The 27,078-nt window shown below is 46.7% G+C and overlaps 1 protein-coding gene and 1 long non-coding RNA gene across 2 annotated transcripts; one reads left to right on the top strand and one right to left on the bottom strand.

The window, feature by feature from the left end:
- Positions 1-16,299: 16,299 nt before the first annotated feature.
- On the bottom strand, positions 16,300-22,261 carry LOC138991200 (uncharacterized). Its single transcript, XR_011467158.1, has 3 exons — positions 21,677-22,261; positions 17,908-18,002; positions 16,300-16,577 (listed from the first exon to the last, which is right to left on the bottom strand). It is a non-coding gene; the product is annotated as an uncharacterized lncRNA (long non-coding RNA).
- A 1,255-nt stretch (positions 22,262-23,516) lies between these two features.
- Positions 23,517-26,647, top strand: MIXL1 (Mix paired-like homeobox). The gene is made up of 2 exons (XM_005906300.2): positions 23,517-24,064; positions 25,192-26,647. Exons 1-2 carry the CDS (start codon positions 23,657-23,659, stop codon positions 25,495-25,497), a joined length of 714 nt encoding a protein of 237 aa, XP_005906362.1. The 5' UTR covers positions 23,517-23,656; the 3' UTR covers positions 25,498-26,647.
- The last annotated feature ends 431 nt before the right edge of the window (positions 26,648-27,078 follow it).

Genomic DNA, 27,078 nt, shown 5'->3' with positions numbered 1-27,078 from the left:
GTGATGATGGCAACTCTTGAGAGCCCTAGAGAACAGTTCAGTGGTCAAAAAACAGACAGTGGGATCAGGCAATATTTTCTTACTATTTTTATTTCTTATGAAGTTTACATATTAATAATTATAATTTATAAACTTTAATATATGGTGCATTGTTTAAAAGATAAATACATCATGTGCATTTGTGCATATTTAGTCACTTCAGTCGTGGCCAACTCTTTGTGACCTCATGGGCTGCAGCCTACCAGGCTCCTCTGTCCATGGGATTTCCCAGGCAAGAATACTGGAGTGGGTTGCCATACCTTCCTACAGGGGATCTTCACGACCCAGGGATCAAACCTGCATCTCCTGTGTCTCCTGCATTGCAAGCAGATTCTTTACCACTGAGCCACCAGGGAAGCCCAAATACATCATATTGCTATAATACAATCATTAAAATAATTATATAAATACCAATAGTAATTAATTCTTAGAGAAATATTCTTTATTTCTCTTGACTTCTTTCTAATATATTTACTTTTAAATTCATCACAAAATAACACAGATTTGTGATAAAATATATTCACACAGCACTGCAGGATATGAAGTGAAAAGTTAAATTCCCTTCTCCTACCCCTAAACTCCCCAGTCCCACCTTCTAGAGGTCAGAGTTTCTCCAGTATCCTTCCCTGAAATTTTTTTCTATGCATATGCAAATATATTCATGTATATACAGTCTAGAACCTCTTTAGAAACATACACATGTGTTTAAAGTAGCATCAGGCTTCCCTGGTGGCTTAAACGGTAAAGAGTCCTCCTGCAATTCGGGAGACCTGGGTTTGATCCCGGGGTTGGGCAGATCCCATGGAGGAGGACATGGCAACCCACTCCAACATTCTTGCCTGGAGAATCTCCATGGACAGAGGAGCCTGGTGGGCTACAGTCCATGGGGTCACAAAGAGTTGGACACGACTGAGTAACTAAGCACAGCACACACAGCATACATGGTCTTGTTTGGCAATTTCCTTTTTTCATTTCACAGTTCTTTCCAGACAGTACATTTAGAGCTACTGAGTTGACCAAAAAGTTCATTTGAGTTTTTCCAAACCATGTTATGGGAAAACCTGAACAACCTTTTTTGCCAACTCAATACAAATTCTTTCTGCTTGGGTCTAGATTGCCTTTGAACCAATGTACCCCAGTTTATTTAAGCAGGGAGTATGGGCACCGTCTGGAAACTTGGGGGGTGGAGGGCACAGCAAACCTGACAAGATGCACTCAGCCCTGCAGGCTCTCAGGCACACCTGGGGACGGGTGGGGCGGAGGGGCCACCTTCCAGAAGGTGGCTTTTGTGTGTCATTATCTCTTCTCCTGGAAAAGGCAATGGTACCCCACTCAGTATGCTTGCCTGGAAAATCCCATGGACAGAGGAGCCTGGTAGGCTGCAGTCCATGAGGTAGCTAAGAGTCGGACACGACTGAGCGACTTCACTTTGACTTTTCACTTTCATGCATTGGAGAAGGAAATGCAGCCCACTCCAGTATTCTTGCCTGGAGAACCCCAGGGACGGGGGAGCCTGGTGGGCTGCCGTCTATGGGGTCGCACAGAGTCGGATACGACTGAAGCGACTTAGCAGCAGCAGCATCTCTTCTCTCATTGCAGGCCTGGGAAGGGTTTGAATCCTGGAATTGCAAGGGGCCTTAGATTCCAGTTCCCCTGGAGAATAAAATGGCAACCCGCTCCAGTATTCTTGCATATGAAATCCCACAGACATAGGAACCTGGTGGGCTACAGTCCACAGGGTCACAAAACATTTGGATGTGACTCGGCAACTAAACATCAACAACAACAAAGAGTCCAGTGCACAGACCATATGGATGAGAAACTTGAGGGGTTGTGTTGACCCAAGTCACCACCAGATGGTCAAAGAGCCTGAGAAGTGAAAGTGAAAGTTGCAAAGTCGCTGAGTCGTGTCCGACTCTTTGCCACCCCATGGACTGTATCAGTTCAGTTCAATTGTTCAGTCGTGTCCGACTTTTTGTGACCCCATGAATCGCAGCACACCAGGCCTCCGTGTCCATCACCAACTCCCGGAGTTCACTCAAACTCACGGCCATTGAGTCAATGATGCCATCCATCCATCTCATCCTTTGTCGTCCCCTTCTCCTCCTGCCCCCAATCCCTCCCAGCATCAGAGTCTTTTCCAATGAGTCAACTCTTCGCATGAGGTGGCCAAAGTATTGGAGTTTCAGCTTTAGCATCATTCCTTCCAAAGAAATCCCAGGGCTGATCTCCTTCAGAATGGACTGGTTGGATCTCCTTGCAGTCCAAGGGACTCTCAAGAGTCTTCTCCAACACCACAGTTCAAAAGCATCAATTCTTTGGTGCTCAGCCTTCTTCACAGTCCAACTCTCACATCCATACATGACCACAGGAAAAACCATAGCCTTGACTAGACAGACCTTTGTTGGCAAAGTAATGTCTCTGCTTTTGAATATGCTATCAAGGTTGGTCATAACTTTTCTTCCAAGAAGTAAGTGTCTTTTAATTTCATGGCTGCAGTCACCATCTGCAGTGATTTTGGAGCCCCCCAAAATAAAGTCTGCCACTGTTTCCACTGTTTCCCCATCTATTTCCCATGAAGTGATGGGACCAGATGCCATGATCTTCGTTTTCTGAATATTGAGCTTTAAGCCAACTTTTTTGCTCTCTTGTTTCACTTTGATCAAGAGGCTTTTTAGTTCCTCTTCACTTTCTGCCATAAGGGTGGTGTCATCTGCATATCTGAGGTTATTGATATTTCTCCCGGCAATCTTGATTCCAGCTTGTGCTTCTTCCAGCCCAGAATTTCTCATGATGTACTCTGCATAGAAGTTAAATAAGCAGGGTGACAATATACAACCTTGACGTACTCCTTTTCCTATTCGGAACCAGTCTGTTGTTCCATGTCCAGTTCTAACTGTTGTTTCCTGACCTGCACATAGGTTTCTCAAGAGGCAGATCAGGTGGTCTGGTATTCCCATCTCTTTCAGAATTTCCCACAGTTCATTGTGATACACACAGTCAAAGGCTTTGGCACAGTCAATAAAGCAGAAATAGATAGTCCATGGAATTCTCCAGACCAGAATACTAGAGCGAGTAGCCTTTCCCTTCTCCAGAGGATCTTCCCAACCCAGGGATCAAACCAAGGTTTCCGCATTGCAGGCAGATTCTTTACCAGCTGAGCCACCAGGGAAGCCTAAGAATACTGAAGTGGGTAGCCTATCCCTTCTCCAGCGGATCCTCCTGATGCAGGAATCAAATTGGTGTCTCCTGCATTGCATATGGATTCTTTACCAGCTGAGCTACCAGGGAAGCCTGTACTTGACCCAAAGTCCCCCAGCACAGCTGACCCACCACCCCTCCCTATGGACTCGATCCCCCTGCCCTCACACTCCACCACCCTGGCCTCTTCCTCCTCTTGGTCTGGGAAGAGCTTTGAAAACTGCTGAGAGGGGCCTTCATGTGCCTTACCAAGAACTAGGGGTCAGGGCAGCAAGGGGCCTTTGCTGTAGCTTCTTTGGGGAGTGAATCCATCTGACTCATGGAGTTTTAAAATAATGGATTTATTGGAGTATTTCCCCCCATATTTAATAAGTGAATACAACCTATGATCTCATTATCTGAAAAGAAGCAGCATTAGTATTTTCAAAGATGCCCCACCAGAAATTTTTCTGTGAATTTATATGTGTATGTGTGCTTTTTATCTTCAGAAAATGATATATTTTCCATAGTTTTGTCACACAGGTTGCTTTTCCCCCTTTGTGGTGGAGGGGGCTATATGTCATTTTCTCATGATAATAAATGTTATATCACAACACAATTTTCAATGGTTGGATCATGTTCTATATTATGAATGTACCATAATTTATCCAGCCAACCTTCTGCTGGTGCTGGTTTGTAATCAGATCAACTGTAAAGGGGTTAAGTTATCACCCAGTCCATATTTCCTGCACCTTCTCTGAGTCCAGCATGTGCTGAGGGAAGGGCAGAATGCTGGTCACAGCTCCTGTCCTCCAGAAGTCAAACATCTGCAAACACTGATTAAGAATGAGAGGAGGCACTTCCCCGACAGTTCAGTGGTTAAGACTCTGCGAGCGTGGGTTCCATGCCTGGTGGGGGAACTAAGATCCTGAATGCTGCACTGTGTGGCTGGCAGCGGTGGTGTGTGGGGTGGGGAGAATGACAAGAGACCATGCATCGTTTTGCTGGAGGTTGTAAATGTGCCCGAGTTGAGAGAAGGGAGTGATGGAGCGTTGCCATGGTGAGGAGGTTGGACTGTGGTGTCAGGCAGACCTGGGCTTGGATCAGGCCAGCCACTTAAGCAGCTTGGTTAAGGAGGTCTTGAGTAAGTTATTTGGTCCTGTGCCCAAACCTCAGTCTCTTCATTTAGGAAATAACTAGTGATAACCATACAATGGGATATTTTCCAGCCATGGGAAAGGAATGTAGTGCTGATACATGCCACAACGTTAGACAAACCTTTAGTGTAAAGTATTACACTGAACTGAAAGAAGTCAAATTCAAAAGATCAAATACTGAATGATTTGGCTTTTATAAAATATCCAGAATAAAGACTGACAGCTTCCAAAGGCTGGGGGAGGAGAGGAGGAGGAGTAACTGCTTAGTGGACACGACATCTCCCCCGGGGAGTGATGAAATCCTTTGGAAATAGAAGCAATAGTTGCACAATATTGTATAAATACTAAATGCCACTGTACTGTATACTTTGAAGTGGTTAATTTTAGGTTATGTGTTCACTCCTTAAAATAAATGGTCACAGTAACTGTACTTACCACATAGGGAGGCTGTGAAAGTGAAATGAGATAAAGAATAGAAAGCATTGAGTGCAGAATTCAGCACAGAAAACTCAATTAGTGTCAGCTATGGTTACAAAGCCCCTCTTTTGAACAAAGCCTTCCAGGGCTTGGATTCCCAGGAAAAGCCAAAGTCATTACTCCATCTACGACCTAATGTGGGCCCATCCCCTCCCTGGCCTGTTTTCCTACTGTTTCCCCGACTGCATACACAGGACTTGGGGTTCCTGCAACCCACCAGCCACACTGCCTCCCTAGGGCCTTTGCATTAGCGTTTGCCTTCCAGACACTCACAGCCATCACCTTCAGTGTTTGTTTCAGACTTCCCTGACTAGGCTGCTTCACAGTGTCTTCCTTCTTAAAAAAAAAACAATTATTTGTTTGGCTGCACCAGGTCTTAGCTGCAGCATGTGGGATCTAGTTCCCTGACCATGGATCGAACCTGGGCCCCTTGCATTGGGAGCATGGAGCCTTAGCTACTGGATCACCAGAGATGTTCCACCCTATTTTCCTTCCCTACTCTTTATACCAATTCTACCAAACTGTGTAGTTACACCATCCCAAATTCACATCTTATCAATCACTTCTTGTGCTCATTGTCTGTCTCCTCTCAATTAGAACCCCATGGGAGCCAGGAGGTTTGCTGTTTGGTGCATTGCTGTGTTCCCAGGGCCTGGGACAGTGCTGGGCTGATGGTAGGCACCCTTGGAACACCTCTGAATGAGTCAGGAGGCCAGCGTGCCTCCCCTGTAATTTGTGTCAGGGTGGGGGAGCTCAGGAAAGTATCTGAGGTTCACGAGGGATGTCGGGGGCTCAGAAATCCTAAACTTCTGAGGTGAGTATGCTGAGAAAGAACTGGAGCAAGAGCACATCGAGCAGGGGACAGGCTCCAGAAAAGTCAGGGAACGTCTGCTTTGTCCTGAGTGGTTGTCCGAAAGACAAGGTTGTCATCTCAAGCCTCAGTCCCTTTCGAGTTCCTGCGAGATAACTACTCGACACCTAGCTGTTCCTGGGTGGATGAAAGAGGGCAGGGCAGCTGAGGAAGAAGGTGCTGGCTTTCTCATCGTCTCCAGGCAAGTACCAGCTGCTGGATGGTAGTGGGAACTGCATGGGGCTTGGAGGTGTAGGTAGATCCATCTCCACCACACACAAGCTGTGGGATCTCGGGTTGGTCATCTACATTCTTGGGGCCTTGGTTTCCTCACTTGTAAAACGAGAGAAAAGGCAACAGGAAAAAAAAAAAGAAAGGAAAAATGGGAGAAAAGGCACAAGAAGAGTGGATTATTGAGGAATGGATTAAGGTAATAGGTGCATGGCAGCTAGAAAAGGTCCTGGCCTACCATGGATACTTACTCCTCCTTTCTCCTTTCAGTGGGGCTGAAGAGGGCCTAAGTGGATTGTGCTGAGTCTCTGTTTCTAAGTAGATATGTATATGAGAGCAAAGTCTCACAAGAGGGTTTGGTGTGGGTCTACTTGGAGTACGTGTAAGAGACGCAGGCTCAATCCCTGTGTTGCGAAGATCCTCTGGCGGAGGGCATGCAACCCACTCCAGGATTCTTATCTGGAGAATCCCATGCACAGAGGAGCCTGGCGGGCTACAGTCCATGGGGTCACATAGAGTCGGACATGACTGAAGCATGCATGCACATGAAGTACACTATTGGTCAGAGCTATGAAAAGATTTGCAATAAAAGGCTGGTGGACTGTGTCCCATGGCTTCCCAGGTGGCACAGTGGTAAAGAACCTGCCTACAATGCAGGAGACTCGGGTTTGATCCCTGGGGCGCGAAGATCCCTTGGAGAAGGAAATGCCAACACATTCCAGTATTCTTGCCTGGAGAATCCAAGGACAGAGGAGCCTGGCAGACTACAGTCCAGGGGGTTGCAAAGAGTTGGACACAACTTAGCAACTAAACAACAACATACTGTGTCCCACAGGTTGTTCTCAGCAGTCTAATAAAACCACGGCTGCATCTCCCATCAGAAGGGTGGAGCTGAGGGCTGCTGCCGCCTCTCTGCCAGGCCTTGTGGTGGACACGATGAGACTCAGGGACTGCTGCAGAGCTTCAGACAGTGGGGTGGGAGAGTGTCTGGGTCAGCAGAGGGGGCAGGCAGTGATCCTAGCATACAAGGGACCAAGGGCCAGAGAACTTGGTACAGATGAAAAATCCACTGGATATCTGGCCACCTCTGTCTGTTCCCTCTGGTCCCCGCAACTCCAAACACAGCACTAGCTGTTTGTTCGTTTCCCATGACGTCTGGGGTGACAGCCCACAGGCTGCTGTGAGTCTGGAGGCTCCTGCACGATGTGCAGTCATGGGCACACCTCCGAGGTCCTTTCCCCTCTGAACAGCCTGTATGTTAAAGAAAAAAAAATGTATTCATGCTACTTGTTAAAGATGCTGGAGTCCACTCTATTCAGGAACATCTTGATAGATATAGGGACCACAATGACCGAATTTTGCAAGGGAGGGAGAGAGATTGGTCTCAGCTCCAAATACAGCTTAGGCAAGGAACAGGATGGGAATTAGTGGACAGAAATTACTAAGAAGTAATTGCTAAAATTACATCAGGGGAAAGGGGTATTCTGGCTAATCAAGCTAACAAGGTTCTTGCTGAAGACAGGCCAGGGTGACCAGACATCACCTGGGGCTAGTGAAGGACGAGGAACCTGATCAGACATGGAGGGTAGGGGTTTCCTGCTAAACTAACATAGCAATAACTGTGTTGCTCACTCATGCCCGATTCTTTGCAACCCCATGGACTGCAGCCCACCAAGCTTCTGTGTCCATGAGATTTTTCCAGGCGAGGATACTGGAGTGGGTTGCCATTTCCTTTTCCAGGGGATCTTCCCAACCCAGGGATCAAACTCGGGTCTCCGGCGCTGCAGGCAGATTCTTTACCAACTGAGCTACAAGGGAAGCCCAGGGTTCTTGCTAAAACTGGATTCAAGTGCACAGATGAGCCCGGGAGAAGTTTCAGGAACCTGACTAAAGTTAGGCCAAACAAAGGATCCTTGCCACCTTCAGGCACTACAGTTTCGCTCTCTGTACCCACAACCCTGGCACAGGTCCAGAGCCAAGGGACTCAGTGAGACCCTGAAACCAGTCCCTGCCACGGCAAGTTTCTGCTGGATGGGGATGGAGTCCCTGTGGCAGAGAGAGGGAGAGGAGCTGGCATCAGGAGGAAACCCCTCCTACTGGTGGTGCCTGGAAAGTCTGCCATTCTTGCGCCCTCTCTCCTGGCTGCTGACTTTTGGTGCCCATCTCACTGCTCACTGAGGTTTCCACCAAAGAGGGTCAGGAAAAATGACAGGAGATTGAAAACTCAAATACTACTGGGGTTGCAACTCTGGTTTTTAAAATTAAATTAATTAATGATTAAACTTTTAAATAAACTGAAGTATAGTTGTACAATATTATATTTTACAGAAGTACAATAGAACGATTTACAATTTTTAAAAGGTTATACTCCATTTAATTACTATAAAATATTGGCTATATTCCCCATGTTGTATAATATAACCTTGTAGCTTATGTTTATTTTTTTCAAGGTTCAAAGTATGTCACTCCCTTTATTTTTTAGATTAATTTTTATTCAGTATAGTTGATTTATAGTGTTGTGTTAGTTTCTGCTGTACAGCAGAGTGAATCAGTTATATGTTTACATATATCCACTCTTTTTTAGATTCTATTCCTTTATAGGTCATTACAGAGTACTGGGTAGAGTTCCCTGCGCTATACAGTAGGTTCTTATTAGTGATCTGTGCTGTGCTGTGCTTAGTTGCTCAATCATGTCTAACTCTTTGCGCCCCCATGGACTGTAGCCTGCCAGGCTCCTTTGTCCATGGAATTCTTCAGGCAAGAATACTGGAGTGGCTAGCCTAAACCTTCTCCAGTGGATCTTCCCAACCCAGGAATTGAACTGGGGTCTCCTGCATTGCAGGCAGATTCTTTACCAGCTAAGCTACCAGGGAAGCCCATTGGTTATCTACCTTATAGCATATTTTACACCTGTTTGTATTTCTCATTCCCGAACCCCTATATTGCTCCTCCCCACTTGCAATTGTTCTTTTTATTTTTTTAATTTAAATTAAACATTTTTTTGGTTATACCACAAGGCAAGGGGGATCTTAGCTCCCCACCGGGGATTAAATCCATGCTCCCTTGCATTGGAAGGGACCACCAGGGAGGTCCTCTGTTTTTAAAAAAATAATTTAGAGGAAGAAAACTAAACCGGACTAAAAAGAACACTAGAAAAATTTTATATTTGAGAAGTGGTTTGAAATAAATTAATAACTGAGTTCCGCACACAGAGAGGGCTCCAAAAGACTCAGATATGTGAGTTAAATTTTCAAATCCCTCACAGAATCCCTCAGAGACTCCTTGAGTCGGGGGAAAGTTATGCTCAGCGAACCTTAGAATCCTGGAAATCCTTTATTGCAGAGCTTGAACTGGGCTGCACACTGGAATCACCCGGTAGCTTTAAAAACTTCTGATGCCAGGGTTCCACCCCAGAGGCTCAGGTTTATTCCATCTGAAGTACAATCTGGAGTCAGGGGTTTAAAGATGTCCCCAGGAGATGACATCACAGTGTGAATACGGCCCAGTTCGGGGGCAACTTACTCCTCTGTTTCCTCCTTTTGTGCCTTAGGAAACCGAGGCCCAGGGAGGGGAGGGCTTGCCCGAGCCTTTGCCTGTCTGGGCTTTGTCCATCTCCCTCAGAACATTGCCCCAACCCCCTCTTCAGGGAAATGACAGGTTTTGCCCCAGATAAGGGCTCCGCTCCCTGCTGCCCTCACGCCCTACGTGTGGCTGATTGGCATGCTAATTCTGCCCAGCATCACCTTCTGGGCGGCTTCACAAGTACCTGTCAGCTGACCACTTCCTCCAGCAGCTCCTCTCAGGCTTCAAAAACTGTGGAGAAACTTAATATGGCCCCAAGATCCTTTCATCCCATCAGAGCCTTTCATCTGAGCCTTTTAAAAGTGAAAAGTTTCACCTATCAAAGAACCCCAGGAAGAAGGTAGGAGACAGGTACCACTCCCCCCATTTCACTGCTGGCAAAACTGAGGCTCTGGAAGAAGCTGTCAGTTGCTGCCTTCTCCTTGTCCCCCCTCTAGTTCCTCTTGAGATAAATCAGTTGACAGAAACCTGCAGGCGCTGAAAGAAACCCCACTGAGTCTTCCAGAAAGAGCTGGTGGACCAGACAGTGGCTTTGGCTTGGACAGCCTCCCATGTCTTCTTGTGTCTCAGTAACTGGGGTGGGTGCTGCAACCCCCTTACTTTCGTACCCTCAGGAGCCGAAGGCCCCAGCCTCGTATAACCACTGCCCGTGCAGCCACGGTGGAGCTAGCCCCGGAGCTCAGCGGACACCAGGGACCTGCCCTCTGGGAGCTCACAGGCCAGATGGGAGCCGAGATGAGGACACCTGAAAAAACACTGCAAAGCAGCATGTGATATGTGAGAGACCCAGCAGTGGAGGTCATGGCGGGTGGGAGGGTGCGTGGGCAGAGCCAAAGGGAGTGCACAGAGTCCCTCTGCCTCACTCACTCTGCAGCACCACCAGTAATGTCCTAAGCACCAGCCAGAGGCTCCATGCGCAGTCTTTGGAGTGTTCATTGCCATGTCAGCCGAGGCGTGCACACGGCCCGGGCTACCCAGCTTAAAAAGCCTTCTCAGGGGACTTCCCTGGCAGTCCAGTAGTCAAGACTCCAGGCTCCCAGTGCAAGGAACCTAGGTTCAATCCCTGGTCAGGGAACTAGATCCCACATGTTGCAACTATGACCTCGGTGCAGCCAAATAAATAAATATAAAAAAAAAAAAAAAAGCCTTTTTGGGAGGTGGGGAGTGGGTGGCGGGGAGGGAAGGGCCTCTACTCTCCACGGGCACATTTTGCAGAGGAGAAAACCAAAGCCTGGAGACATTAAAGCCCTTGCCCAACGTCCAACGACTAATCAAGACTAAAGTGAAAACAAACGCAAGAATCTGCACCCTTCCCTGGGGGCTGGTAACCTGACCCAGAGCGGGCAGGACCCCCGAGCTTGTGCAATGTGCCAGGCCCCAGAGCGCCCTGACCTGCTAGTGTTTATCATAATGAAAAGTGCGCCGAGTCTCTGCTATGTGCTGGATATCAGGCTGGGGTTGAGGGAGTGGAGAATAAGTCAGATTCAGCTCCGCTAGTCTCCCAGGGCAGGTGGATGTTTACTCAGGCATCCCAGGCAACATGCAGACAGGAGGGCTGGGAACAGGGGCTTTGGTCTTGGGCTCAGCACTCCTTTTAGGTGTTCACACCACACTTCTACCTGGGACAGAACCCAAGGCCATCCAGCTCAGATTAGGAAATGTAGTGACGGTGTGGGAAGGAGGGAGGAGTCGTGAAGATGGACTGTGTGCCAGAGTGTCACCCCTATCTGGCTCCAGGATGTCAAATACACTCAAACACAGCCAGTAATATTCCTGAACTGACTCTTGCTTTGAGGAAAAGCTGGGGCTAACACAGGGAGTGACCTTTGAGAGTCTAAGACAGGTGCTCCCCAAACAGCTCAGTCAGCCCCTCCTCATCCAAGTCCCTGCAGACTCCACCCCTTCAGCCCACAGACTTAAGGTGGCTCATGGACCCCAAGTAAGAGATACACTCAGCCACGCTCTCTACTCACCCTCATTCCTTTCTGGTCACAGAAGGAGAGGTGTGCTCAAGTTTCTGGTGCTCTCCTAATTTAAAGGCTTGCAGAACATTTTTGTTGCTGTTGTTGTTTAGTTGCTAAGTCCTGTGGACCTTTTACGACCCCATTAACTGCAGCATGCCAGGCTTCCCTGTCCTTCACTGTCTCCCAGAGCTTGCTCAAACTCACGTCCATTGAGTCAGTGATGCCATCCAACCATCTCATCCTCTGTCGCCTGCTTCTCCTCTTGCCCACAATCTTTCCCAGCGTCAAGGTCTTTTCTCTTTTCTAATAAGTCAGCTCTTTGTATCAGGTGGCCAAAGTATTGGAGCTTCAGCTTCATCATTAGTCCTTCCAATGAATATTCAGGGTTGATCTTCTTTAGGCGGAGAAGGCAATGGTACCCCACTCCAGTACTCTGGCCTGGAAAATCCCATGGACGGAGGAGCCTGGTAGGCTGCAGTCCATGGGGTCGGAAGAGTCGGACACAACTGAGTGACTTCACTTTCACTTTTCACTTTCATGCATTGGAGGAGGAAATGGCAACCCACTCCAGTGTTCTTGCCTGGAGAATCCCAGGGACGGGGGGGCCTGGTTGGCTGCCGTCTATGGGGTCGCACAGAGTCGGACATGACTGAATTGACTTAGCAGCAGCAGCAGCAGCAGATCTTCCTTAGGATTGATTGGTTTGATATCTTTGCTGTCCAAGGGACTCTCAAGAGTCTTCTCCAGCACCACAATTTGAAAGCATCAGTTCTTCGGTGCTCAGCCTTCTTTATGGTCCCACTCTCACATTCATACATGACTAATGGAGAAACCATAGCTTTGTCAATTTGGACCTTTGTTGGCAAAGTGATGTCTCTGCTTTTTAATACACTGTTTAGGTTTGTCATAGCTTTTCTTATAAGCTGCTGCTACTGCTAAGTCGCTTCAGTCGTGTCCAACTCTGTGCGACCCCATAGATGGCAGTCCACCAGGTTCCTCTGTCCACAGGATTCTCTAGGCAAGAATACTGGAGTGGGTTGCCATTTTCTTCTGTCTTTTTAATTTCATGGCTACAGTCACTATCTACAGGGATTTAGGAGCCCAAGAAAATAAAATCTGTCACTGTTTCCACTTTTCCCCCTTCTATTTGCCATGAAGTGATGGGACCGGATGCCACAATCTTAGTTTCTTTAATGTTGAGTTTTAAGTTAGCTTTTTCACTCTCCTCTTTCACACTCATCAAGAGGCTCATGCAGAGTCAGGATCAGATGCTTCCAAAGCAGGACTGACTCCAGTAAAGTGGGCTAGTCCCAGAACTGGGAATCTAGGGATTTCCCTGGGGGCATCCATCCTTGGGCATCGCCTGAGTCCTTCCAAACCTAGAACACACAGGAGATTACAAGAGTTTGAGATTGATTGCTGTACAATAAGTACAGATATAACTACTAAAGTCTATAAGGTAAAGTGTGAAAACCGCTCTCTCCCACCTAGTCCCCTCCCTGCACAGATGGGCACACGCACAGATTTTAGATTGTGACTTCTTTCCAGCCCATGACAGATTTTTACAGTGTGCTAGGCACACAAGAAGGCAATGGCACCCCACTCCAGTACTCTTGCCTGGAAAATCCCATGGACGGAGAAGCCTGGTGGGCTGCAGTCCATAGGGTTGCTAAGGACACGACTGAGTGACTTCACTTTCACTTTTCACTTTCATGCATTGGAGGAGGAAATGGCAACCCACTCCAGTGTTCTTGCCTGGAGAATCCCAGGGACGGGGGAGCCTGGTGGGCTGCCGTCTATGGGGTCGCACGGAGTTGGACACGACTGAAGTGACTCAGCAGCAGCTGCAGCAGGCATATGGAGGGGGCACAGTAATATCAAACAAAGCAATTATAGTCTGGCTAAGGAAACAAGATTCAACTACATAAAACTATACATAAAATTATATAAATATATGTATAAATACACACACCCACACACATGGCTACAAAGAAAAGGTTTTATATGAATGAGTTGATCACGGATGACCTCTGATAGATTTATTTCTGGGTCTTTTCTTTTTTCTGTGGTTTACATTTGACTTTTGCAGAAACCAGGATTCACAGGAATTGGCTGGAGACCCCCACATACACAACCAAGGAACAGTGGCAGCTGGGGCAGGCCTGGGGGAGGAGGACTGGCACCCAATCTGGCAGTAGGTGGGGGTGGGATCTGGAACAAGTATCAGGAGGAGGAACCAAGTTACTCCAGAGAAGGAGGAGGAATAGATGAGCTGATCTGAGAGGCTGTGGGGCGGGGGGATGGCCTGAGGGGGAGCAGGTGACACAGGCTCTGGATTGGGTCAGCCGGGCTCTGATTCCAACCCCCCAGGGATTGGAATCCAACCCCCCCAGAGATTAGGCTTGCACGGCCTCCGCACAGGGAGCTCCAGGCCAGGCCTCCTCTGATAAGTCCTCTGCTAGGCCCACAGGGACAACGTGGAGAACTGGCAACAGGCTGAGGCAGTCTTTCCTGTTCTAGAAAGTTCCCAGGGTGGGCTCCTGAGCTCAGCACCTCCGGGAGAGGTTCCCCATCACCTGTACCCCTGCTCCTGCCCTTGGGCCCAGGCCCAGGAGCGCAGGAAGGTGAGGGTCCCCCAGCAGCGTGCACCCCAAGGCACACCCAGCCCCAGTGCCCAAGGTCGGAGAGGGGCCATCCTGTAGTGGGCTGTTTTCTTAAGCCCTACTCAAAGACATCTTAGGGCTGTGGCTGCAGCTGAGGAGTCTCTTCGCAGACTTAAATGGATCAGTCCCAAGCTGCCCTCTCTCTGGCTCTCTGCCACCACGGTGGGCATGACTTCCAGCAACTTCTCCTCTGGCAAAGACTTAACAACAGATGAGACAAATTCCAGGGGACGCCCCAGAACTCAACTCAGAGGCCCCAGAAACTTGCACAGGATGATGGGGAAGAAAAAGGGGCCTTCTGGGTGAAGAACAGTTTGTAGAAGAAGAAAAAATTCCTCAAGAGCGGTGGAAGGAGAAGCTTGATTTTCTTCCCTCTAGTGTATTAGCTCTTCTTCCAGGTCCCTGTCCTTAGGCTGATGCTTGGTGGTGGGGACCCAAGCTCCTGGACAGGCCCTTGCTTATTCCTGCATTCGTACCTGGTTCACACCCTCTTCTCCCAAAGTCCTTCTTACAGCCTCCCTAAAGCCTGACAACCGTCTGCGAGGCTCAGCCCAGTCACTCTGCGCCCAGGAACTGTTTCTGCACCACTAAGCCCGCCAGGCCTGCCTTCGGTTCTCCCCCATGTACTCTCCTCCTCCCCGCCCGGCCAGCGTCCCTTCATTTGACACAGTATCGTGGCAGTATCATGGTTGTGCAGTAGGTACTGATTGCTGGCTGTGATTTGCACAGCTTGGCTTGTGGCAGATTCCCTAGAGGAAAGACTCTGCTACAGACCCTACTCATCTCCAGCCCCACCTCTGCAAGCAGTGACTCTGCTCTCCTCGGGGTTCATAAAGCAAGTGCCACCTCTAGGTCAGCAGACCCTGCTGCTCCAAAGTGATACTTTTTTCCTCAGGCTCAGCATCTGTCTTCCACTTCTTTAAAAAATACTGTCTATTGCATTTTAAAACTTTCATTCTGGAAAAATCTCAAACGTTTACACAAGTAGAGACAACAACATCATAAATGATCATGATATAACTTCAACTGTTATCAGTTCATACCCAATTCTGTTTCTGCTATATTTTGCCTCTCTTCTCCCAACCCCCAAAATAGAAGACCCCCAAACATCTTATTTCATCTGCCAGTGTTTCCATATATCTCTAAAAGACAATGAATCTTTAAAAAATAGAACACAAAATCACCATAATGAAAAAGATGTTAATAGCAATTCCCTAATATCATCTCCTATCTACTGTTTAAATGTTTTACCTTGTTTTTGAAATGAATTTTTACAGATGGTTTGTTGGCATCAGGACCGAAATATTGCACTGGGTTGATACATCTCTTTGGTCTCGTTTAGTCTTTAGGTTTTTTTTCTCTCTCTCTGCAGTTTATTTGATGAAGCAGCTATCGATTTGTCCTGCAGAATTTTCCACAATCTGGGTTTTGAGAGAGTATCCTTGTGAGACTGTGCCTGTTCCCTGTATTTCTTCTGAACCGTTAGGGAGTTCTAATAACTGGATGAGATTCTGGTTCTAAATTTTGGCGAGAACGAGTTATAGGTGGTGATGTGCATTTCTAAAGAAAGCACAGTTAGCAGGCATGATGATCACTGCTTAGGTCCCCTGTTTCATTAGAAGTTGCAAATGGGAATATTCTATCATTTCTTCTTCGGGTATTAGCAAAATACCTCTATAAGGAGAAATTTTTCTTTATCAAGAGTTTGTTTCCCAGGAGTTACAGTCATACAGAAAAGACAGGATAAATACTTGCTTTTCTTCAGAACGAAGGATTTTTCCAAGGTGACCAATTTTGGGGTTTTTTTTGTGTGATCATTATGAAATAAAGGATTTTAACATGTTTGATAGGTTTATTGCTTTTAGTATTCTGCTTTTGATTTTTTGTTTTTGCTTTCAGGATTCTTATTGATGCTCAAACTGTCCTAGTGTTTGGCGAGCAGGAGCTTCTTCAGATTGTCTCCTGTGAGGGCTCCCTCGGTTGTGCTTAATAGTTTTGTCATTTTCAGGTATGACTAAATATTTCAGATTCATACATTTGCTGTTCTAGGCCTAGAATGAATCATTTCGCAAAGGAGCATTTTTTTTCCCCTTTTAATAGGAAATAATATGTAGAAGCCAAAGTTTCAATGCGAATGAGTTTAATTAATCCTAGAATAAGCAACCAAATCAAAAGCAGGACCCGCTTTGGCACTATGTATAAGCGATAAGCCCAAGGCAAGTGTATTTTGGGCAATAAAAGGGGGTGGGCTGAGCCTGGGTCTACGACTGGGGCCTCAGAGCGGTGGCTCAGCCGCATGGGGTGGGCTTCATGGGATGGCCACTGGTCCAAGAAGCCAAGCTGGAAAGCAGAAGGCCCAGCAGTAAGGACATGTTCCTCATGGTCCTGCAGCTTGGTATCTGGAGCAGAGCTGGCCACCAAGCACGGGAGTGCTCTAAAAGAAGGGGAGGTCAAGGTTACTTCCTCTTCCAAAGGAGTCTGAATGCTGAGACAGTGAAAAGCTAAATGCCCAACTGTCTGAAAGAGTGGATCTCTTTACTTAAAAATTGCCCTTCCTGGTGCACGCTAAAATAGACTAGGATCTATTTGAAAGTGCCTTGCACGTGTGTGCACGTTCAGTTGTGTCTGACTCCTTTCGACCCCACGGACTGCAGCCTGCCAGTCCACGGGATTTTTCAGGCAAGAATACTGGAGTGCGTTGCTATTTCTTCCTCCAGGGGATCTTTCCAATCCAGGGATCAAACCCGTATCTCATGTGTCTCCTGCATAGGCAGGCAGATTTTTTACCACTTAAGCCACTTGGGAAACCCTGAAAGTGCCTTATTATATCTTATATCCACCAAGAATCTGTGATTGATTAGACTAACTATAGGTGGTATTTTACTTGCACAGAATTTCTCATCTGTTACAGCACGCGTGCGTGCTAAGTCACGTCAGTCATGTCTGACTCTGTGCTACCCTATGGATTGTAGCCCACCAGGCTCCTCTGTCCATGGGGATTCTCCAGGCAAGAACACTGGAATTGGTTGCTGTGCCCTCCACTAGGGAATTTTCTGGACTCAGGGATTGAACCCGCCTCTCTTACATCTGTATTGGCAGGCAGGTTCTTTATCACTAGAACCACCCGTGAAGCCCCATCTATTATAAGCTTATAATATATCCAGTAAAAGACAATGTATTGGAAATTCAGACCCAGTACATGCTGGCTGGGACAGAGTCCAGAAATGATCTTAGATTACTTTGAGTATCTGCTAACACATGAATAAATTATTTGGGGGCAGAAAAGACAGGTATGGGCAGATTCTGTGTTCTCCTAATACCTCTCTCTTTACTTGTCCTGGTTCAGTTTAACTTTGTGCAAGACACATGATATGCATTAATTCAATACCATGCCACACTCCACAGAGAATCAGGGAATTCTGAAGCTAAATTTCATTACCTAGTTAGAAGAGAACAGAATCATCAAAATGAAATGGAGTTTAAGTCAAATGACAATATTGAAGAAACTCATGGTATCATAAGACTTCAATCAGCAGTGCTCTCTCACACTGTCACTTCGGAGGAAGACCATGCATGAATGCTACAGGAGTACTTCATATGCTGCTCAGTCAAATCTGTATGAGACTGACTGGCTGGAAACTGGTAATCATTTTGATGATCCAGAGTTTTGTTTAAACAATAAAAATGAGATTCTAGAATTCAAATCTAGTATATGCTTTTGTATCAACTGAATACCTTTTTGTATCTAAATATAAAAAAATTACCATGGGGGAGTTCCTTGGTTAGGTGGTTAGGATTCTGGGCTTTCACTGCCATGGCCCAGGTTCAATCCCTGGTCGGGGAACTGAGATCCCACAAGCTGAAAGACACGACCAAAAAAAAAATTATCATGGATCTAGAGATTATCATACTAAGTGAAGTAAGTCAGAGAAAAACAAATGTCATATGATATTGCTTACAGGTGGAATCTAAACAAATTATACAAATGAACTTATTTATAAAACAGAAATAGATCCACAGACATGGAAAACAAACTTACAGTTACCGGAGGGGAGAGAGGGGGAGGGATACATTAGAAGTCTGAGATTAACATGTACACATTAATATACATAAAATAGTTAACCAACAAGGTCCTGGTGTATAACACAGGGAATTATACTTAATATTTTATAATAGCCTATAAGGAAAAGAACCTGAAAAAGCATATATATATTTACATATGTAACTATAAATTTAAACATACAAAACTGAATCACTTTGCTGTACACCTGAAACTAACACAATATAAATCAACTATACGTCAATAAAAAATATCAACTATATTTCAATTAAAAATAAATAGAATCAAAACAAAGGGGAGCACAGACATACAGCTTGTGGACAAATATGAAAATTTTCAGAACCTAAGCTACAAAACCTAGCATTTACCAGATAAAAAACTTCATATGAAAAAAAAAGATCAAAGAAGAGTGATTTGCTGGATGACATAGAGCTTAAATACAACAGCCGCTAGCCACATGTGTCTACTTGATTTTAAATCATTGAATGGAAATAAAATTAAAAATGCAGTTCCTGGTGGCACCAGCCCTATTTAAAGCGCCCAGTAGGTACGTTGTAGAAAGAAATGTCAGACAAGTGTGGATGTGAGGACAAAATACTCTGCTAGTTGTTTCCGTTTTTCTTTTCAAGTGTGTAGACATAAACTTAAAAATTTACGGTTTCCTTTCTCTGAGGCTGAAATGTTCTTTTAACATTTCTCAGCTATGGGAATCAGCATTGTGAAAGACGTCCAGAAGAGTCTTTCTTGCTTAGAGGCTTTTGGGTAAAAATCCTTGAAAGAAGAAAAGGAATCATCCTTTCAAAAAGCTCAACAGGCTAGGTTCCAAATCTGTTTTGTGTTTGTTATTTGAATTTATATGACGCTGACTCAACAACAACAAAAAAGCTTCTTAACATTTTATCACTTTCCTGGCACATTGATACCTTTGCAGGGGAAGGGGGGAGGTGGGTGTTGCCTTTCGATCTCTTGCAACCACTGGTTCTGAAATAAACTTCAGAAACCGAAGAGGCCTGGGCAGCCGAGGAGATGAAATCAAAGCGAGGCCAGGATCAAAGGGGCCAACAGCTCTGGGATCTCAAGGTGAAAGCAGAGCCATCGACTCCCCTGGGCTGCCTTTTCCTGGCTCTCTCTTTAATAAACACCCGGGGCTCCAGGGCCAGGTTTGAGGGCAGCGCAGAGGGGAAGAGAGTACTTAGCACTTGGAGAGGAAAGGCAGGCCTCTGTGAAGTCTGGGGGAGTCGGTGACAGGAACCGTGGTGGGAAATGTGGAGCAACCAGAACACGATGGTGACCCCGAATGGCTCCATCCTCCCCAGCCCGGTGGTCTCAGAGCCAGTGTGGCTCTGGAGAATAATGTTTTCTTTCTGCATCACTTTTCTATTGCATTTTTACTTGTATTTTTACCAAACTTCCCTCTTAATACAGAAAGCAGCCTTGAAAATTGTCTGCTATTTCACCTTGCCCTTCCCTGTGTCTATTTCAACAGGCATTCCTGACAGGCTGAATAAAATAATGGCCCCAAATTCTCAGCACATCAAGTGGTGAGGAGCAGAGCCCAGGTACTGGCGAGGGGGAATCAGACCCCTGATCTCAGTGATCCTCATCTTCAGCTAACCCTGAACTTGTCTGCTATTCTGAAACTGGTAAACTGACTTCCTTTGATAGAAACAAGTACTTTACAGAGCTTATTTAAAATATACTTAAATTTCACAGATCATCTACTTTGGGAAAATCACTTGGAATAATTGTTTTTTAAGATATTGCCAAGGATCGAGCTCTTTCCACTTTCCATTTGGAGAAACAGGTATAGGAGAAAGAACGAATATTCATTGTGTGCTTGCGGCATGGTAACTGAGTATGGAATCTAAAACTTGGATTTAGTGAAAACCACTCATGATTTTGAGACTTCTCTGGTGGATCAGATGATAAAGAATCCGCCTGCAAGGTGGGAGACCTGGGTTCGATCCCTGAGTCGAGAAGATCCCCTGGAGAAGGAGAGGGGAATGGCTACCCATTCCAGTATTCTTGCCTGCAGAATTCCATGGTCAGAAGAGCCTAGTGGTGTGCAGTCCACAGGGTTGCAAGGAGTTGGACACAACTGAGCGACTTTCACTCACTCATGATTTTATAGGTGTTTGTCAAACAAAGGAGAAGCAGAAAATAACTTTGAAGTGAATGAACACCTCAGAGCTTTGCAGAGACCCTCTAGACACTTTTAGCTTACCGATTTTAGTCAATGAAAATCCAAGAGAACTGGGAAATTCATTCCTACCAGGAAGTAGTATCTCTTTTCAGATACATTTCCCTGTATTCTTTGCTTCAGTTTTTTTTTTAATTATTTTATTTTTAAACTTTACAATATTGTATTAGTTTTGCCCAACATTGAAATGAATCCGCCACAGTGCTTCAGTTTTTAAAAGTTAGTTTGTTAAAAAAAAATGCAGCTTTTACCAGTTTTTCCACTAATGTTCTTTTTTCTTTTCTAACGACCCAACTCAGAATACCACAGGACATTTAGTCATCAAAAAACTAAGTTTTAAAAATATACTTATAACAACAATACAGGCCATGATTTAAAAAGTAAAAAACAAACAAACAAACAAAAAAAACAGCACCAAAAGGTATACATTAAAATCTCCATCTCTAATACTTGACTCCAATTCCCAACCCTGGGTTTGCAGCACAGTCTCCTCACTGAAGTTATTTTGTAGGTATATACAAGCACATGCCATTAAAACTTCATTTTATTTATTTTTTATTTTATTTTATTTTTAAACTTTACAATATTGTATTAGTTTTGCCAAATATCGAAATGAATAAAACTTCATTTTAGAGGAAAAGGAGGAGAGAAGGGGAAAGGCTGAAATGTTATTTCAATATGGAGGATTCTAATTCCACAGACTCTCATAGATTCTCAGGAAAAGTCATAAGAAGATAATGCTTGTTTAGTCAGTTTGGAGGATTATCAAGCCACAAATTGAACACTGCAATTTCCTACCACTAGTTTAAAAGACAGAGAGAAGACTGTCTTATAGGTTTAGATTCCTTCATCAGATTGTCACCAGGCACTCCATTTGTCTCTGCAGGTCCATTTTCCTGGCCCACTCACTGTAAAACAGGCAGGCTTGAGGGTAGGGGAGGGCCCCTCACAGGCGAGCAGACAGCAGCAGAGGAATGAGGCTGGGCACTGGACTAGCGGGGATTTTCACATAGGCTAGAGAATTCCGATGACTCGACCTCTGCGGAGAGTTTCTGGGTTGCTGGGCCATCAGGCTGTTAGACCTCAGCTGGCAGCCAGCAGCCAAGCCAAGCTCTGCTTTCCTTGCTTGGTTGGCCTAACGGTGCCAGAGCAAAGCAATGGAAGCAGTGGATCTGGCTCCATCACCTCCATCGCCTGTGCCTGGGAACCCAGAGGGCCCAATGTGCCTCAGAGAACAACCCTGAGATGGGAGAGGGCCAGGGGCTTCACCCACCTCTGAGGGCGGCTGGGAAGATCAGCAGGGGGCCCAGGGGTCATGTCTGGAGACCGGCTTAGCACGGTGGCTTTGGAGTCATCTGGGCCTCGTCTAGACTGTGGAGTACTTCTTGATCTGGAAAACTGGGATAGGAATTTCGACTTCACAGGTACATATGCAAAGCACAGTCTAGTACAGTGACACTTCATAAGTGGTTTTTGGATTAATGAAAGAATGAAGGCACAGAGTAAAATAAAAGGGTCTGACCTCCCATCCCATACAGTCTATGTCTGAAAACCCCAATGACCAGGCTAAGGAATAAGAAGGAAGGAGGAGGGGGAAGAGAAAGAGGGGTGCTGTGGGGTCGATGGAGGAGCAAGCAGGCTGTGAGAATGGTCAGACTGCCTGCAAGAGCCTCTGGGACTGTGTCCCAGACCCCATCTTCCACCCCCACACCCACAGGGAGAGAATCAAGCACAGGGATCCTATTTGCAGCAGCCCCAATACTTCTTTCTGGGGACTTCCCTGGCAGACCAGTGGTTAAGACTGCATGCTTCCATTGCAGGGGGGTGAGGGTTCGATCCCTGGTAGAGAAAGTAAGAAGTTGCTCAGGTGCAACCAAAAAGTTAAAAAAAAAAAAAAATCCTTTCTGCTTTGACACCTGGAAGGTCCACTCAGGACAAAAATATCCAAGCTCTTCCTGAGGTTGTCTCTGAGCATTCTAGAATGGATAGAGACAGGCAGGGGCTGTGGCCTAAAAGATCCTTCTAGCTCAGAGTCCCCTTGGAGCCAATGACAGAACATGGTCCTGGTGAAATCAGGGCTCAGGTTCTGGGAGCAAGAAGAGCCAAGTCTCTGTGCTCCTCTCCTGAAGACTGCACTGTGGTGGAGCTGCTTCCGTTCTGGACCGTGAGTTCCGATAAATCGGTTCAGTGCCATCCACTTCTACAGACCTTCACTGAGAGTCTGGCATGGTGCCTTGTACATACATAGCAGCAGACATACAAAGCAGACACTCGACAGACATGATCAAGAGAAGTGGCTCCTGCTCCCTAAGCCTTTACAATCTAGGAGGGGAGGCAGGTACAGGAACCATAACCACAGTACAAATAAGAATAAAATAGGAATCTTAAATGAGGCCCTGAGGGCAAAGGCAAGAGGGAGTGGAAACTTCAGGGTGCCCCTTTCATCTTCTCCCTTCCAGCTTAGATGAGCCTTGAGCGTTGCAGGATATCTCCAGAGAGGCCAGATCAGGAGTCAATAACTGAATCTAGAAAGGCACATTCCTAACTCTGCTGTGTCTAGGGTACCCTTATTCCTAGGCCCACTGGGACATTCCAGACAAAAGGTCTCCTCCCCTCCAAGGTGAGTTTACTGCCTCTCTTTGAGGTTCCTTTATCTGCACCCCCTCCTTCTGATTCAGGATTTGTTACGGAGGTCTGAGGAGGACAGGGGCTGGGCTGTTTGACCAACCTGGTACCGGGTCTAGCACATAGCAGGGGGTGTAAATAAATACCTTTGATGACTACAGACAGGGCAGCGGGCAAGGCTCTCTGCCTGGCCATGGGAGAGATAGGCGGCTGGCCCCTCGCTACCCTGCGTGCGGGACCTGGCCCTAGAGGAGGGCGGTTCTGTCCCACTCCGCCCACGCACTCGGGCCCCTAGGCACTGCCCTCCCGGGCAGACCTGCTCTGGGGGATGTTGATTGTGGTGGCGGCGGTGGTGGGGCTGGCCCGGCAGATGCACGGGGGAGGGGGCGGAGGGGGCCCAGGCCCAAGTTCACGCCTCCCTCCCTCCATCCCACGGGCAGCGGAAGCGATTATTCCCCCCCACCGGCGTCTGGCGGGGTGGGGGGCGGGCTCGCACCCCGAAGAGACACGGGCCTCCCCGCGTCCACCGCTTTGATCGCACCGCCACCCCAGGCCCCCGCCCTCGGCCCCGGGGCCAGTATAACTAAAGGCCGTGTCCCTCCCGGCGGTGCACTGGGGTCGGGCAGCGATGGCCGCAGCGGAGTCCAGCCAGCTCCAGTTCGAGGAGATCGCCGCGCCCCCAGCCTACCTGCCCGCTCACCCCGGCGGGGCGTTCCTGCCGCCCCCGAACCCCAACGCTGGCCTGCTCCTCGCGCGCCCCTCGGGCTCCGCTCCGGAGCTCGGCGCCCCAGTAGCCTTCGCCGGCTTTCTCGGGAGGGGTCCCGGGCCAGCCGCGCCGCCCCACGCCGGCCTGGGCCCGCCTGCGCCCCCTAAAGGCGCGGCCGTCTCGTCGGCATCCCAGCGCCGCAAGCGCACGTCGTTCAGACCCGAGCAACTGCAGCTGCTGGAGCTCGTCTTCCGCCGGACCATGTACCCCGACATCCACTTGCGTGAGCGCCTGGCCGCGCTCACCTTGCTCCCCGAGTCCAGGATCCAGGTGAGCGGCTCGCGGCGGGCTGGCGAGTTCGCCGGTGCCACCTACTTGACGTTGGGCAAGTTATTTCCTTTGAGCCTTAGTGTTCTAGGCTGTAAAATAAGTGTCTATTGGCTACGGTGATCGTGAGGCTTGAATGAAGTAATTCAGTCTCAGGCTCAATGACTTCTGCCTCTCATTGCTGAGTATAAGGGCTCCTTCCGGGAGGCTAGCTGGTCCCTTAAAATGGTCAAAAAATAAATCCTCAGCAGGAAGGTAATAGGGAGTATTTTCACACTTTTTTCCTTATCCAGGAAGGAGGGGCAGATGAGGTGCAGTTGGTGTTTCCCCCTGCTGGCTCACCAAGTTGCCCCCCTGGGTCCCTAGGCCACTTCCTTGGCAGGTGTTGGATTTGTAATGTGGGTTGTAAAGGATATGTCTTGCGGGTAAAGCCTGAAGCATATGGAGTCTCTTGTCACGGTTTGAAAAGTTTAGTGCAAGGTGTGTTTATTGCCTAAAGTAATTTAGATCAGAATCCTGGAGCTTGGTGGTCATAAGAAGCCTGCCTTTTTTGCCTGGTCTGTAGCACCATGGTCTGTACCTAAGAGCAATTCTAAGTAGGAGCCCTGATTTTCACACTGGGAGACAGTGGACTTGTTTTTCTGCCTCTTTGGTGGAATGCATCTGTCAGTTTCAACAGCAGGCACAGAAGCTTCCTAAGCAGGACAGGTCCTTTGGTATTTGTGGGGAAATAGTGAGCAAAAATTTTATTCACCTAAGTGAATGAAGTCCACTGAGAAAAATGCCTCCTTAAATAATTTGACAAGGGAGTACACTTTTGAAAATTGACTCTCCAGATTCTTTTAAGGCATAGTAGCATTTTTTCCCCCTAAAATTCTAAGTGCTGTTGTTGCTGTGGCATTTTTTCATTGCAGATGTCCCTATATAAAGAACTAGGTATTACTGCAGTTTTGCACCTGGGAATGATGAGGTCGAGAAAGCCGGGTGCTCTGATTTTGTGAAGTGTTTTGTGAAAACCATAAGGTTCCAGAGCAGGGAGCCAGGGCATGTTAACTGGAACTTACAGTGAACTATGAAGGTAAAAGTAGCACGAGGACTCCAACCAGCAGTTTCTTTCTTCCCTCTTGCAGGTGTGGTTCCAGAACAGGCGTGCCAAGTCACGTCGTCAGAGCGGGAAACCCTTTCAACCCTCAGCCAGGCCGGAGCTGTTCCTCCACCACTCTGCTTGTGAAACTGAAGCAAAATATCCGAAGGCCCAGCCGCCTCTGGAGGTAGATGTGAACTGCCTGCCCGATCCCAACAAGGTTGGAGGAGGCATCTCTGACTCTAGCTCCCAGAGTCAGAATTTTGAAACCTGTTCCCCTCTCTCTGAAGATATTGGTTCAAAGCTGGACTCATGGGAGGAACACATCTTTTCTGCCTTTGGTAACTCTTGAGTCTGGGAGGACTCAGGGTGAGCTCAGAGGAACCATGACTGACAGTCAGGGGGACGCACATCGGAATACCGTCCTTTCTGGCTTCCATGTTAAGGACTCATCCGTGTTAACCTTGATAATGGTCCTTGAGTCATCTCTCACCTGTTGCTCATGGCCTGTTCCTTCTTCACAGTACACACCACCTAGGAGTTCTGGCATTTATTTTTATCAACACATCTCCAAATATGCACATTCATTTTGGTCCCCTTATCTGTTCCTTCTTACCAGCCCTGTTGTAATTTTTTCAAATTAGTTTCTCAGAACTCATTATTTTCACAAGAACTCCTCAGTTTGACTCAATTTCCCCTTTGCTTGACAGCTGCTGTCTTCATATGGCTCCTCCAAAGGCTAATTCCCTTAAACTTATGTTAACCCAGCTCCTTCAACCCTCCTCCTATCGTCAAGATTTACTGCTTTTAAAATCGGGCCTCACATCTTTACACACCTTCATAGTTCCAGTGATTCTGCATCCAGATTATTCAAGAGACCCCTGCCTCTATTTTCTCAACTTTTAAAAAATTACTCTCTAAAACCTGTAGTAACTTTCAGTTGCTGCCAAATTATAAAGACCTTTTGGTTACTCTTGCCTGGAAAATCCCATGGATGGAGGAGCCTGGTAGGCTGCAGTCCATGGGGTCACGAAGAGTCGGACATGACTGAGCGACTTCACTTTCACTTTTCACTTGCACGCATTGGAGAAGGAAATGGCAACCCACTCCAGTGTTCTTGCCTGGAGAATCCCAGGGACAGGGGAGCCTGATGGGCTGCCATCTATGGGGTTGCACAGAGTCGAACACGACTGAAGTGACTTAACCTTAGCCTAGCCTTTGGTTACTCTTCTAGGTAACGGACATTGGTAGCCTATAGGACAGTTATGCACATCTTTAATTTCACCCATCCACAATATATGTCTGTCTCAAAGCCATTTCTTTCAGTTTTGGAAGCAAATGCATAACCTCTCTCTTTCAAAACACTCTAGACCTCCCTCTTGCTGAAGGCTGTAACTTTCTCTAATCCTGATTTTGTACCTGTTACTTGAGTCACTGCAGCATCATTACCCTTAGCACTTGTTAACTGTACTTCTGTGCAACTTTAGTTTATTATTATTAAATGTTTCCCACAAATGTTTCATTGTTAATTCTATTTAAATGAGTTCTGTTCTTTAGACAGCTCTTAGTACAGCACTTCACTCCATAACTATTCAGCACATATTTTGTGGCCATGAAGAACATTTCTGCAAGAAGTTTCTGCAAATGTAGTTTCTAAAGCCAGTCACTGGTATATCCGGAGGCCACTGTATTAAGTTTAACTTGGTTAAAAGTCGGTCTAGCTTGTTCAAAGTTTAGTAACACGAATCTTTTGGTTCCAGGAGATTTCTTGTTCCCAATTTATATGATAAGGATGTATGAAAATTATTATTTTCAAGTTATTCTGAGATAAATTATTGTCTTGTTATTTTGAGGGTTTTTAAACTTCTAAAGGCAAAAGGAAACTCTTTGTATATGAGGTAATCACAGGTAAGGTTTTTTTGTGAATTGTACT

Source organism: Bos mutus, chromosome 16 (genome assembly GCF_027580195.1).
Source record: "Bos mutus isolate GX-2022 chromosome 16, NWIPB_WYAK_1.1, whole genome shotgun sequence".
NCBI lineage: Eukaryota > Metazoa > Chordata > Mammalia > Artiodactyla > Bovidae > Bos > Bos mutus.
The sequence above is the reverse complement of the archived record's forward strand: the minus strand, read 5'-3'. Positions and strand labels throughout refer to the sequence as shown.

Excerpts from the sequence above, each read along its gene's own strand:
- MIXL1 (XM_005906300.2), top strand. The coding sequence starts at position 23,657 with ATGGCCGCAGCGGAGTCCAGCCAGCTCCAGTTCGAGGAGATCGCCGCG. Across the intron at positions 24,065-25,191 it reads TCCCCGAGTCCAGGATCCAG|GTGTGGTTCCAGAACAGGCG; the intron begins GTGAGCGGCTCG and ends TCCCTCTTGCAG.